A 14,826-nucleotide genomic window follows, 5' to 3' on the forward strand; every position below is an offset into this window, starting at 1 on the left:
TGAGACAATGTCCGTTGTGAAAAGAAAAAAAAATGAACAAAATGAACAGATTCTACTTGTCAAATCCAGCAAAAAATCCTTTCTCCAAATTTAGCATCTGCATCGTTACTTTTGGTCCCCATAGTCTGCTCATAACGTCTTTTGTTTGTCCACTAAAAGTGGACAAAATTTGTATATATATATATATATATATATATATATATATATATATATATATATATATATATATATATATATATATATATGTGTGTGTGTGTGTACATATGTATATATATAACATACATTGTGTATATATAACATTGTATATATATTTAAAGACATATGTGTGTGTGTGTGTATGTGTGTGTGTGTGTGTATGTGTGTGTGTGTGTGTGTGTGTGTGTGTGTGTGTGGGTTTGGTCTGTAAGGGGGGCATACTGTCTGCCTCAAAGATGGACAAGTTGGTAACTCGAATCACGTTTTCCACCAGTCTGGATCAAGGCTGGATAAGATTGATTTAATTGAATAAAGAGCACACACATAGTTTAGAAGTTGTGGTCTCAAGAAGTCTCAATTATCCAGGTAATGAAGAGGGTCTGGGTACATTTGATGATTGTTGTTTGGTGGATTGGCTACATTACATTACTCCCAAGTGTGTGTGGATGAACTGTAAGCAGCGGTGGACAGTAACAAAGTAAATGTAATTTGTTACTGCACATAAGTAGCTTTTTCCTTTTAGGAAAGGTTTTACTGTAACTTCACTACATTTCAAAGTCAAATATCTTTACTTTTTACTTTTACATTTTGCAAAATCAGTCGTTTCTTTTTATTTAAAAGGATAAAAACTGGTCAAACACGCAGCAATCCACCAATCAGTGTAGAGCGTGTGCTCTGGTTTGAACTTGTTTTACTTGCCACTTGATGGTATCTACTACTTGTGATAAAAATGATAATAGGAACAATATAGCTGTAATAAATCATAGTACTTTGGATACTTAAGTAGACTTAAAGGCAAATACTCAAGAGAAAAGTTTAAAGGGAGCACTTTAACTTGAATAATACTGTATTTTACTGAGTGTTAACTCGAGTACATGGTTTGTGAATCTAGTTCCCCACTGACTCTGAGGAAGTAATTTTTTCAAGTTTATCTACTTTATCAGATTATCTTATTTTGGGAAACTTTTACTTCACTACATGTGCATGTGTAACATCTCACTTTTTACTACACAACATTTTCAGATACGCATGGCGCTCCTTGCTACTTTGAAGCGAATACATGGTGTTAAATATTTTTCCCCTTATATAATCCTAAACTATTGTTTGCATTGCGTAGTGTGAACATCGCATTAAATCAGAATCAACAAAACAAAGAAAACCATTGTAGGATCTTAATGGAGTCTCATTGCTCAATGATGTCCTAATGGTGTCCAGAAGACTCCAGCACATCCTGAAATTAATAAAAGGTAAGAAATTACCAATAGAGATCCAAAGGGATCATTAAGAGCAATACAATTGATTTTATAACCATAAAACCAGGACATATTCTTGTTTTTGTTTTTGTTTTTTTTCCAGCATAGTGTATATGAACATGGTTTCCACTACAAAATACCATTAAAAACTACTGTATCAGCCGTTCAGATTATTACCAGATGGTTTGCATTGTGTAGTGTGTTTGCAAATGTCATTAAATCAAAAATGATCAAACCAAACAAACTATTGTAGAAACTTATTGCTTATTGTCCAGATGTCCCTGATTATATTTACACATCCTGAAATCAATAAAAGGTATCAAATTACCAAATTACTATACCAGACCCACATGGATCATTAAAACCATTATAGATTTCTTTTACAGCAATAAAACCAGGACAATTTTTTATATTTTTATTTTTTATTTTCCAGAGAGTATATGAACAGGCATTGAATATCTTGAGACACACTTTTCCATACCTTTCAGTCTCACCTTTTTCTTGAAAGAGGCGGGGCTCTAGATGGAGCTCCGGCTGGATGACTATGATGTCACATCGATCCTAGGGTTCTGATTGGTTAATAATTTGAATATTCAGATCTAGATCGATGTGATTGGATGGAGATGGTGGAGCTTCTCCAAACAGAAAAAAAGAATCAGTAGGTGAGATGCAGAAAAGCTGAAAGCGTTTGGGAGCACAGCACACGGCTTTAACCCGAGTGAGATGCGAATGTGGAGAGAGGGTTAGTTTAGAGAGGGTTAGTTTAGAGAGGCATTTGCGCGCAGGGGTGAAGCAGTGAGGACAAGGAGCAGCGAGACTGAGCTGATGCGTTAGAGAGCTCCACTGATGCATCGCGCTCAACGATCCTAAACAAGTTTTTTCGTGGTTTTATTTTTTTGCAGCCCCCCCAAAAAAATCCATTAAAACCCCCCGAGCATATCAACTTGTCCCGATCCGCTGTGATGGCTTCAATCCTCGGCGGCAGCAGCGGCGGCGGTGCGGGAAGCGGCCAGATCAGGTGCAAGTTTAAACGCAGAAGGAGGAGAAGATCCAAGCGCAAAGGTAAAATCAATTTTTTTTTTCATTTATTATTTCTTTTTTTCTTTTCTTTCTTTTTAAAAACCTTTCCTAAAGCTATAGGTCATTCGCACTATTGTCATTCATTTAGAGCAGGAGTTCATCCAAGCATTCCGCTCCCACAATCCTGGCATATTATCAGTATATTTTATTTGTTTTAATATAATGAATTTAGTCGTTTATTCTTTTCTTAAGTGTGTATGTGTGTATATGTGTGCGCGCACGCGTGTGTGTGAGTGTGTGTGTTCTGTGCCGGTGCGATGGTGTCCTGCGCGCAACGCATCCATGCTCTTCTGCTTTATTCCCTTTTTCTTTCTATATCTTTTATACACACTTTTTAATTTTTACAACCAAAAAAACGACCACATTCTATTAAGACTGAGTTTTCTGTATTCTTTTTGTGCACCGAAACATCGAGGGAGACATCAGGCGTTTTTAGGTCCAGATGCGCAAGACGCACTGTGCGTAATTTCGCATCTCGGTGCGTAATGTGTCCGCCCTCACGCTCCTTTTATTCCCATTATGTCACTTTCATCCTTTATAATCGCTTATACGACTCTGTCATATCACACTGCCACACCAAACTACCCATGCACAGTTTAAACAGGGGACAGGGGTCGTGTCCTGCATCACCAGTAGTCTGTTTCCATTGTCCCCTGTAACGTGTTGCTGTAAGAGAGCAGTTTTCAGATTGGAGATCACATTAGGGCTCATTAGGATGTCTGAGACTGTAAGGTCAAACATGTTCAATGCAAGGACATCTGATGTCGATATACAGCAGGTTACGGAAATAAAAGCATGTGGACATGCACGTCTTATAGTTCTTAAGTATAGTATGCATAAGTTGATTATTTTTAAATGGATTTGGAAAAAGGTTTTTTTTGTTTAACAATGTCATTTTATATATATTTTTGTTATTATTACTACTATTATTACTTCTCGGCAATCAATGCATTCGACAGAAAAACAAACAAAGACACCAAAAAAATAACAAACTAAACTTGTTGCACGGCATTGCAGAATGCTCTTTTTTTCACCCCTCCGTTATCTGTCCACTTTGCTTGCCACCTTGTTGCGTGATCACCTCGGAAATTTCATCACAAGCGCTGAGGAGTAAACGAAGCCCAGGCTCGAGGTGAGTGACGGCAGCCGTTGTGCTTCTTCAGCTCTCTGCGGTGGCAGTGGTAATAAACGAGGGCGTCTGGGTATCAGGGACACTTCTGCGTTCACCGTGACAGGTGTGTGTGTGTGTGTGTGTGTGTGTGTGTGTGTGAGACAGTTGCTTATCGCCCATTGTGACAGACCCTTGGGGCTGATAACGTGTTGGTGATCAGACCTCCTGCTCCCAGACACACCACCTCTGTATCTCCTTCACATTGACTGGCAGGAGTGTGTTCACTGCTCTTATTTTCTCTGTTCGCATTTTTATCGGCTTTTTTTATTTTCCAAGAAAATGGAAATAGAATTTGATCTCGATTGTGTTTTGGGGAACACCATCAATACTCTGCTTCACTGTTTGTTTCAATTGTAATACACATTCTTTTTTCTTCATACACACACTTCCAAGCAGGAAATGTTAAATGATTCACTTAAATTTGTGTGTCACATGTCAGCGGATGTGTCAGGTGTATAAATAAAAAACAAACCCAAACGTTTGAAAAAAGCGACTGGGATGAAAAAGCATGCTGTCAGTTGAACCTATTATTATTATTATTATTATTATTATTATTATTATTATTATTATTATTAGCCTTAATATTATTATTATTATTATTATTTATCCTAAGGCTGTTCTTGTAACCCCTGATATTAATAACCTGTGTAATTGAGAGAAGAACGATAAGTGCAGTGCTGAGTCAAATGTATTTACATAATGGAAGCGACAAGAATGGTCACAGAGCATTAGGCATTGCATATGAACATTGTGCATGTGTGTGTGTGTGTGTGTGTGTGTGTGTGTGTGTGTGTGTGTGTGTGCCAATTTTCCAGCTAAGCTGATGAGCTCTGATGATGACCGTTTCCGGCGTACTTTACACTCGGAGATTCCAAAACGGCAAAATTCACTAAGTTTTCACATTATGAAATTTCTTCCTTCTTTCCTTTTTTTTCCATCCTGCTTTTCTTCAGTCATTCATTCATTCATTTAATAACTACACACACACTTCTCTAGAACCCCAGCATTTTTCTGACATCTCAGTTTAAAAAAACACCACTCAGCATTTTTTTTTATCACTCCGTTACATGACATTATCACTGCGATTCAGATTCCTATCGGAACCATAGCAAGCGCGCGAGACGGCGATGCAATTAATTTCACAAAGCCGTGTGACGTCAGAGCTTTTGTTTTAACCCCCGCCCCCCTCGCTCTAATCTGCCATAATGAAGATGGAAAGGATAAATCTAAGTGCTATTATAATAAACTTTAGGCTTTCCCAGAGCTGAATCAATTGCGTTTACAGTCCTGTGTGGCTGATGTTTTGTTGTGTTTTTTTTCTTTGGATTATTCTGACACTGTGCACTTTAATGCATTCGATGCCTAAACAAATCCCACAGATTAGAGCGACATTACAATCTACAGTATGCAAACCCGAATCAGATGTAAGCACATTTATTTCTACCTGATTGGAAGTGGAAGCGGTAAAAGTATAATCATAGTGCAAATAGTATAAAATGTACAAAACTAACTTGACATCACACCTTTCAGTGGTGTCTGCACGGTCTATCAGGACAGATTACCGGAGCTTAAATCATCAGGCAAAGAGGTACATGTAGGACGTCCGCTCTTTACCTTTACATAATTCACCGCTGTTTATTACGCTGCATAAACATGACTTACACTCCTACATGGCTATGAGGATATATCAGAAATTACAATTCAGATTTTCACTGTTATACAACATGGACAAAAAAAGGCATGATTTTGATGTAGTGCATCTTTTTAATACTCCAGATTGCTGTAAAAATGCCTAGGAATAAAAGCCCAGTCACATAAAACAGCAGGAGGAGTATGAAAAAATCTACAAAGCATGTCACGGTTTTAATATGCCCTCATGCTAATTCGTCAACTGTTTTGTCCTTGATCATGTCCACAAAACATCCACAAAGCTAACAAACTAAATACTATATGTTTCGACGAGTGTTTCTTCACCCACCTGGCTGTGTAACTGGAATAAAATTGATCCGATCTGAAGCTTCTCATGGCAGATGTGTCCAGAACTCACCCTTGTGCTTCGTCCACGTCTGACGGCATGTCAGCTGACCTCCGGAGCGAATAATGTATACACGCCGGACCCTTGTGCTGCTCGCTCGTTCGCGGACTTGCTGCACACATGATGAAATGCCATGCTCCTGTTGTTCTCCGGTTCTCCGGTTCCGGAGTTCAGAACGAATGTGGATCCCGGCGAGTTTGTGCCAACCGTCAATTTCACACCGTAATGAGTCATGGAAAATCTAGTGTCGATTTAGAGCACAAAAAGTTTTTGTTTGTTTGTTTTTAATTAAAGGACTAATTAGGCAATTTGGTGAGCATTTCCTAGGAATCACACAGTCACAAGGTAGGTCACATGGTCACTTCTTTTTAATAATGGTATACATAATATTTAAACTCCAGCTTGACGTTTTCTGTGGTCTTCACTACGTATGGATTTATTTCATCACAATTATTTCTGTATATGTTCTAAAGTAATGTATTTGTTGACAGCTTTGACACGAGCGTTTACATGAATACAAATCAAACCTAGAGATACTTTAGACGCATTGATTATTTTGATCTGATAGAAACAAAATGACGAATCTTAGCTCAAAGATGTCATTTTGCAAAGATTTTTACCACACACGAAGATGGAGGTCAAGGTCAGTCATTTGTCTGACATCGCGGTGATGGTTGAAGCATGAAGGATTGTAAAGCTGCGCTTGATTTCTTTGTTTTGACATGCTGTGCTGGTTAGACCGGTCATATACACCTTTCTCTGTATGTGAGAGAGTGTGTGTGTGTGTGTGTGTGTGTGTGTGTGTGTTGGCTTGTAGTCTCATTGGAGACGCTGTCTCCGCTTCCTCGGCGTGTCTCCGTTTCTGAATCAGTGCTGCGTCTCAGTAAGATGCAAGAAAGAACGAACTTGCTTCGCTGCTACATTTTCACCATTGTCACCATTTCTACGTGTTCCATATGAACAGAATCCATCTGTGTGTGTTTTTCTAATATCCCAGCTAATACTAGATCTATTTTACAGCAAAAGGCAAAAAAATACAGATATACTTACATTTAATTTTTGAAAAAGGCTGTCTATTTGTGTCCTTTGTTGATAAGGAGGCTTTTTGTGCGAGGTGCCGCTGGCATTTAAAAGGTTAATGAAGGTCATCAGCAGCACCAGCTGCAGCTGCAGCGTCGACTTTTGCAGCCACTTCCCTGATTAACTGTGAAATCCTCCTCGATTTAGGACACGGCGTCCTCCTCTGGACGTTTGTCCAGGGAGGTAAAAAAAAATGCTTATTAACATTGAATGGTTGCCGTTCCCTGTGGAGGACTGGCTGATAAAATGACCAAGGAAGGAAAGAGCACAACTTTATAAATTAGCATAATTAGTCATTATCTCTTAATAGGCCCCTTTGGCTTTTTAAAGACATGGCTGCTGGATTTTTGTGAAAGTTTAGTGAGGAAAAACGTCTCAATAACACAAAGGAAATCATCAGATTGGGGTTTGACCAGAGGGGAAAAGAACCGAGGGCCTTCTCACAAATAACATAAGTTAGCAAATAATTTCATCATTTTTATACTGAAAGCTTTATCTATAAACCCTTTATTTAAAAATTAATCCTTATATGTTGTTCCGATTCATCCTGAGATCCTAATCAATTTACCTCATGAGCTTAACATCTTTATTTTTTGTGTTTAAAAAGCACTAGCATGAAGAAAATTAGCTTCCCAGCCTGCTTAGCATTCTTAGTCCATGTTGATCAACAGCGTAATAGCGTTAGCATCCGTGAAAGGCCGTCTGACCTTGTACACACACAGAGTGAGCATTTACAGAACCCGAATCTTGAAAGCAGAAACTGGCACTGTACTGCATTGTGAGACACAAATCAATTAACAAAGCTTATGAGCTAGCACTGACATGACACAATGAAATAAGGCTAATTCTGCGACACATTCTGTTCATGGAGTGGGGGGTGATTTGGTGACACAATTCTTTGAAGGATGTGGGTAATTACGGCGAGCTAATACTCTATATATGATCCCATATACAGGAAAAATGAGGATGACAAAGAATCGCATTCCATACTAAAGCATATATATGTAGCCTTTTTTGCCTGTATAACATATTTTATATCTACTGATAATTTTTCGGATTGTGTTTTTAAATATATCTATCTATGTATCTATCTATCTATCTATCTCTCTCTCTCTCTCTCTCTCTCTCTCTCTCTCTCTCATATATATATATATATGTGTGTGTGTGTGTGTGTGTGTGTGTGTGTGTGTGTGTGTGTGTGTGTGTGTGTGTGTGAGTGTGTATTATATATGTGTATGTATATGTGTGTGTGTATTATATATTATATAATACACAGTCACACAACCTTACACACCACTCTTGGGGCCCTTAAACAAGGCTCTTAACCCTTTGTGCTCTAGGGCCACTGTATCAAGGTATCATTGGTAACATTTTTCTCTGTTCTAAATGTATCTTAAATTGATACTTTTCAAGTTTTTAAAACTCTAATCAGCATGGCCATGAGCAAATATGGATGCAAATGTTTTATAATAATTCTGGTGTTTTAAATGACGTAAATCATCAGGACACCAAACTGACCTTTTGCTATGTTTCCACACGGACGGTTTTAATTGACGGATGCGTGCATCATGACGGATTTTGGTGCTGATTTGAGAGATGGCGCATCAGCAAAACAAATGTTTAGTGATTAAAACAATTTTGCGGTGGTTTATTCTTTTTTATATCTGAATAAAGAAAGGACATCGTGAATAATTGTGTGCTGCGTTGAAGGTTTTAATTTTGCCAGAAATAAGCACTGCATCAATCGCGTGTTAATACAAATTAGTAAATCACATTTAGTTGTTGCAATAATTGAAAATATTTCAGTAATCTCCTGAATTCCTGGAATTCGTGAGAAATAAATTGTAAAATCCCTTTTCTCACACATAGCAGGCTTTCGTGTGGGTAAAATCTCCTACAATGCAACTCCATAGATGTAGACACAATATATACAATGTCGGCTAACATTTAAATATGCGCTAAAATAGAATCGTATGCTAGCACAGCAGCCGGTTGGTGAAATATGTGAACTATGCATTCATACATTTTTAAAATAAAAACCAAACCAAACCAAACAATGATTCATCTCCGAGTGCAGCCATATTTCTTTGGCAGACTGTTTTGACACTTTATGATCTGGCGTCATATTTCTCCAGCATGAGCTGTTAATTCCTAATGATTATTAACCATCTTGTCCTTGTTTCATAACAAATCCGGCCTGCAGGCAGAGAATCAAGACATCTGTTTAGCTACAGCGCTTTCTCCAGGTACTCTTGATGTTTTATTTTATTTTTTTCATCTTTATCTTAATAGGCAGTGCCGAGAGACTGCTTAACGCAGCTGACTGTATCTCTGCTCGCTGCCGTGTGTGTGTGTGTGTGTGTGTGTGTGTGTGTGTGTGTGTGTGTGTGTGTGTGTGTATGAAACGATGGTGTTATTTAAACATGACTCAGTGTGTAAGAGAAGCGTTAGCTCAGCGCGTTGCTGGCAGGATGTGCCCTGAGAGAGATTTGGTTTGTAGATGATTATGGCTGTTTGAGTAGATTAGGTATTTTGCAGTAGTTTAGGTTCATCACTCCTCTGACGACGAACATTAAATAACTCTTTTTTCTTCTCTCTCTCTCTCTCTCTCTCTCTCTCTCTCTCTCTCTTTTTCCTCTCCTCATGCCCTCTAGTAAATCCCTGCTCATCCATTGATTCTCCTAGCTCCTCCAGGCTGTGAGTGTGTGTGTGTGTTTGAGTGTGTGTGTGTGCACATGAGGCTTATTGAGCAAATCCTTTATAAGGTGTTTAAACCAATCTTTGTCTGTATTAGCTTTGTGTCTGATCCGATGCAAAGTAATGAACGTTTTATTGACTCTGGGCGTCTCTTCGAATTTTATAGCAGTGCCATTGTGGCATTTATTTAAAATTCTCACTAGTTTGCCATGTATCAATTTTATTTGAGAAAAAAAAAATCATTTCCTAAGCCTGTTGACAGAAGATTTAATTGTCCATTTGTATGCTTTTATTTTTGTGCCGTACAGAAAAGAAAAAAAAAATTGTATCATTTGAAAGACTGAAACGTTTCTTCTCGTCACGTCACAGCCCAAATCGGTGTCCCTTTGTCCCAATGTCCCCTGTGTCACGCTAGGTTTCCCAGAATGCACCACAACTACAAATATGTCCACCACGGACGTCTTCTGAGTCTCTCTCTGCCCACTTATACTATGCACTAAAAGTGTGTACTCTGTCTAGGAATAAAAAGTACATACATTTGAATATGTAGCAAAAACGTATTGAAGAACTCGAACACTTTATACTATCATGTAACAGAACACAATGTTGTTGCCTGGCTACACACCATGGCACTATGAATGATCTTCTCATTGCTGCTTCTCAGCTTTTGTTCATTCACTGTAGTGATTAGAAGATCGGATCATTTTAGTGACTTCTTTAAATCTCGTTCTTTAAAATCAATTACGTTATTACATTTATAATTATGATAAAATATATTTTGCTTCCGTGTCATGAGTTCTATTGTCACGTGACTTCCATCATTTTTGTAATAATAATGTCAAGATTCGGATCTGATCTATTTCATTGTGTAGCATCTATTGAAGTCACGTGAAAAAAGAATGAACCACTCGGACCAGAGGACTCATGAGATGAGACTATTAAATTCTGTTTTCTGTGTAATGCACTGCATAGCGTCAATCGGAGTCACGTGATAAAAGAATGAACGACTTTGACTAAAAGAGTCGAGAGGTGAACTAAATTCTGTTTCATAACCTATGAAGATTTTGTGATGCTTTGTTCGTGCGCGTGCAGGAGAAAATCACAATAAGGACTCAAAATGAACGAATCGTTCATGAACGACCCACCATTACATTTCTACCCTTTTAGATTAGATTAGATTCAACTTTGTCATTGTGCAAGGTACAGGTATAGAGCCATGAAATGCAGTTAGCACCCAAACAAAAGTGCATATGTGGCCTAATTTACAATAAATAGCAGAATGATAAATAGTGTATGAGGTCCAAATATACAGGGGTGAGTGGTGCAGTAGGTAATAATATATGGTATATATAGTAATATACAATATACTGTGCAGTGATTTTACACCATATCCATCCATTTTGCAAGTCACTTCAAAATGTCACTTGGTGCTCAAAATTGAGGTTCTTTAACTCAAATACTGAATTCGCATCATCCACTCGTTTGTCATGTTTTCCTGGTGAATTCTTTGTAGCGAACACTCACGATGACAAATTCCTCACGAAATTCTTCCATTGTGCATAGAGACATTGGGAGCAGTACAAGTTGGACCAATGCGCACAATTTTATTCTTTGAAAATCTTACATTATCCTGAGTACTTTTAGGATACTTGTGAGGATTTCAACAATTGGTACACATTCATTCTAATCTCAGATGCTATATATTAGGATAGATAGCATTCGTGAATTAGGATGCAGCACTGGACAGTTGAACATTTAATGTTTGTTGTATAGTTGTAGATATTTTTATATACCGTAATTTCCGGACTATTAAGTGCACCCAAATATAAGCCACACCCACTGAATTTGACAAAGATTTTAAACATAAATACGCTGCACCTGTCTATAAGCCGCAGGTGTCTACACTGAAACTAATGAACTTTACACAGGCTTTAATTAAAGACAGTGTCTGTTACACGGCTTGTATCCAAACAGTAGCCTACCAAGAAAGTCATTGTTCACTGTCTTCCTCCTTCCTTTCACAACTATTCCTCTTGAGAGTTTATCTTTTGGCATCATTGTGCGTTTAAAAATCACCATCTGTGAAGCTTTTCTCCCGATGCCGTGCAGCTCAGAACACAGGTGAAGTGTGTTTTCATGCCCGGTTGTTTTCAGCGTGTTTAATGATTCGCATTTCCTGTAGACTGTGCAAATGAGCGGCAGATCAAACGTCAGAGGAACATCATCCATATTTATGATGTGGTGCGGCCCGATTCAGTGGGAGGCATCTGATTTAATATAAAGAGTTTCATTGGTTCACCTGAACCCGTTCCGCAATTTCATTGGTCTTATGTTATGGGGTTCAGTTTTTAGGCTTGAAGCTTGTGAAACTGGGAAAAACCCCGGAAAATCCATATATTAGCTTCGTTGTTTAAACCGCGGGGTTCAAAGAGTGGGAAAAAATGTAGCGGCTTATAGTCCGGAAAATACGGTACTGTACTATGAAGTATCTGTGCTGCTCTGTTCTAACGTATCCAGCCTGCTTGCCTGCATTTACGCTGGTATTTGTGGTTTGAAATCTTGTTTAGAAATGATCTGGCCTTCCGCTTGTTTGTGGCTACAATTGTGCCTATATGGTTTAAATCTGATTAAAGCATTCCTGCAGCTGTGCCGCTCCTTTACATGCAGCACAACTCGAAGGAATCTGGTGTTTTAATCTCATTCACTGAATGGCACTAATACACTGATGGTCTAAAATATGGCGCTTTGAAAGTCAAGAACATTCTGATGATTCCTGTTTTCTCAAGTGTGTTAGAATGTCTGAGGCAGAAATACAACTTTGTGACATTATTATTGTAACTGTCAGGTCAATAACTGGAAACCCCTCTGATGTTGTCAGAGTTTTGTAAGAGACATGGATAAATCTGATAATTTAACCAGAAAGGAAAGGTTTTTACAAAAACATATGCCTGTGGTTTGTAAATTATCTCATCAATATCCCATCTGCCTCATGGACTCCCACCAGCCCACATGATCCTGCTCTGGTTAGTCGAACACCTAAGTACACAATTGATCACAATAGAAAAACACAAACAGCAGAAATATCACAGACCTCCAGTGCCTTGTTCTTCATATTCTTGTACCTGCACTTGATTTCGTCTTGACAAAAATCTGAAAAGATTCTGTATTTCTTAATAAATGAATGAATTGATTTATCTGTAGCTTTAAGAAGGCAAGATTAAACACATACTGGTGCCTTAATGACTATTTCCATCTCCTTTAAGGGATAACAGGAACTAGCTTGTTTCCTGAACATTCTACAGCATTCTACAATGCAACTAAAGACGACTAATCATCGTAGTTCTTCTTTAATGGACACTTTTTACAGGAAACAATCCAATCTAGATAGTAAATGTTATCTTCACTTTGTGTCAAGCTACACCGCATTGCATCACATCACACCACCCTGGTGCTGGTTATTTTCCATTACTCACATCAAGTGTTTTATTCACCACTTAGCAACGTTGTCTCATTTCCAATAGTCTTGATACGCCCATGTATTTGAGTTTCATATGCAGTGGCATGTCTGCCCTCCATGTCCGTGTCTCCCCTCTTCCAAACAGCTTACTTTGAGGTATAAAGCAGAGCTTTACACATTCCAGGTTTGATGCTCTTAATGTTCTTTATAAAGAGCTGGAGGATGTGAGAGACCTGAGAGACTTCATCAACATGCTTAAAGTAAGCTATAGAAAGCAACAATGTATGTGTGTGTGTGTGTGTGTGTGTGTGTGTGTGTGTGTGTGTGTGTGTGTGTGTGTGTGTGGGTGAAGGGGCGTGTGTAGAGGGCGCTTGACTGAAATTTTGTGCCCATTCAAAAGCCATATCAAAGCTAGCACAAGGAAATGAACCTGCCAAGCTGAAAACTGCATAATATTGCAGCATGCAAGACATTTTTCCTCTTTTTTTTCAATAGCAATAACAGAGAATATTAACCCAGCAGTCATTTCATGAGTCACTGACCAACATTTCATACCATTGTTGTGTTTTTAATGTCTCTCTCAATGACTCTGAGCGTATTTGCAAAAACAAATCTAGGAAAAGTGAACATTTAGCTAGTGTTAACAGTAGTGAATATTTGGCAACCCGCAATTTTTTTTTTTAACAGCGTAATTGAGGGTTTTTTCCTCTAACAATCTCAGGGGTTAATATTCTGATAATTTAATTTGGATTGGATTAGTTTGTACAGGATTGGACTGGATTTGATGCTGCCATAATGATCATTTGCTTTGAATCATCTGATAAATCATTATATTTAAGTGTAATGATCAACAATAAATAATTATCAGTCACAGACGGATCCAAAAGCATTTTTACTGGACACTCTATGTATCATGGCATTTGGGTTTGTTTTCAAACTTCCAGCAGTGCAGTAGGTTTACATCCAAAAGAGTTTCATTTAATAACTACATAAATTTTAGTAAATAGATAAACAGGTATAAATAACTTTCTTTTGAGGATTATAAGGTAAATGAGGCAGCTTGTCACTGAGAAAGGACCAAACATAATACTGTTTCCTGAAGACTTTTCTTCGCCCAAAATAGATGGATGGATAAATGGATGGATGGATAGACTGATGGATGGACGTATGGAATTGGTGACCATTTTAGTATTTAGTACCAAGTTTTAAACAGTTGCTTTAGTTAACAATTAAATGTCTATTATATTTATTTATTTATTATATTGGTGCAATTAAGTCCTATTAATAAATTATGTATAATTTATAGACAGGAATAATGTCTCAGAAAAGCATACTGAAACACTTTACCTAAATATAATCATATATCACTCTATTGCTCTAACAAGAGTTTACTAAGTTTCCTGGGCAAAAAATAAATAAATAAAAATATAGGGTCAGGGTTAGGGTTATATATGAAAATATATAGAGACATATACCACTGTGTCAGACCCTAAGGGTAGCAGCTTAAAGAAGAACCACTGTTGTGTGTATGTGTATATAATTATATAATATATATATATATATGTATGTATGTATGTGTATATATAATTCTTTAGTGTTTTATGTTCATCTTTAAGAATTTCTCTTAAAAAAAGAAAATCCTGAAAATTCCACATATTGAGGGAGTGAATAAATGAATCATGGAAAGAATGAAGAAATTTGTTAAAGTATGCTGAAATAAGTAGAACAGTTAAGTACATCATATCTTTAGAAAATTGAATATTAGATGTAAAACACACACATGCACACACACACACACACCTGCATTACCCAAACTTTTTTCATTTTTTCATTTATTATATATATAAATTTATGTAAT

At 37.5% G+C, this 14,826-nt stretch overlaps 1 protein-coding gene and 1 long non-coding RNA gene across 2 annotated transcripts in view; one reads left to right on the forward strand and one right to left on the reverse strand.

Moving 5' to 3' along the window:
* The first annotated feature begins 2,126 nt into the window (after positions 1–2,126).
* The window catches only part of adarb2 (adenosine deaminase RNA specific B2 (inactive)), a 238,513-nt gene continuing 225,813 nt past the window's right edge, over positions 2,127–14,826 (forward strand). Inside the window, exon 1 of the mRNA XM_046846163.1 lies at positions 2,127–2,510. Coding sequence (XP_046702119.1) covers positions 2,411–2,510 — 100 coding nt within the window. The 5' untranslated portion in view covers positions 2,127–2,410. The remainder of the gene's footprint in view (positions 2,511–14,826) is intronic.
* LOC124383847 lies at positions 5,551–7,037 on the reverse strand. Its single transcript, XR_006925283.1, has 2 exons — positions 6,785–7,037; positions 5,551–5,975 (listed from the first exon to the last, which is right to left on the reverse strand). It is a non-coding gene; the product is annotated as an uncharacterized LOC124383847 (long non-coding RNA).

Source organism: Silurus meridionalis, chromosome 4 (genome assembly GCF_014805685.1).
Source record: "Silurus meridionalis isolate SWU-2019-XX chromosome 4, ASM1480568v1, whole genome shotgun sequence".
Taxonomy (NCBI): Eukaryota; Metazoa; Chordata; class Actinopteri; order Siluriformes; family Siluridae; genus Silurus; species Silurus meridionalis.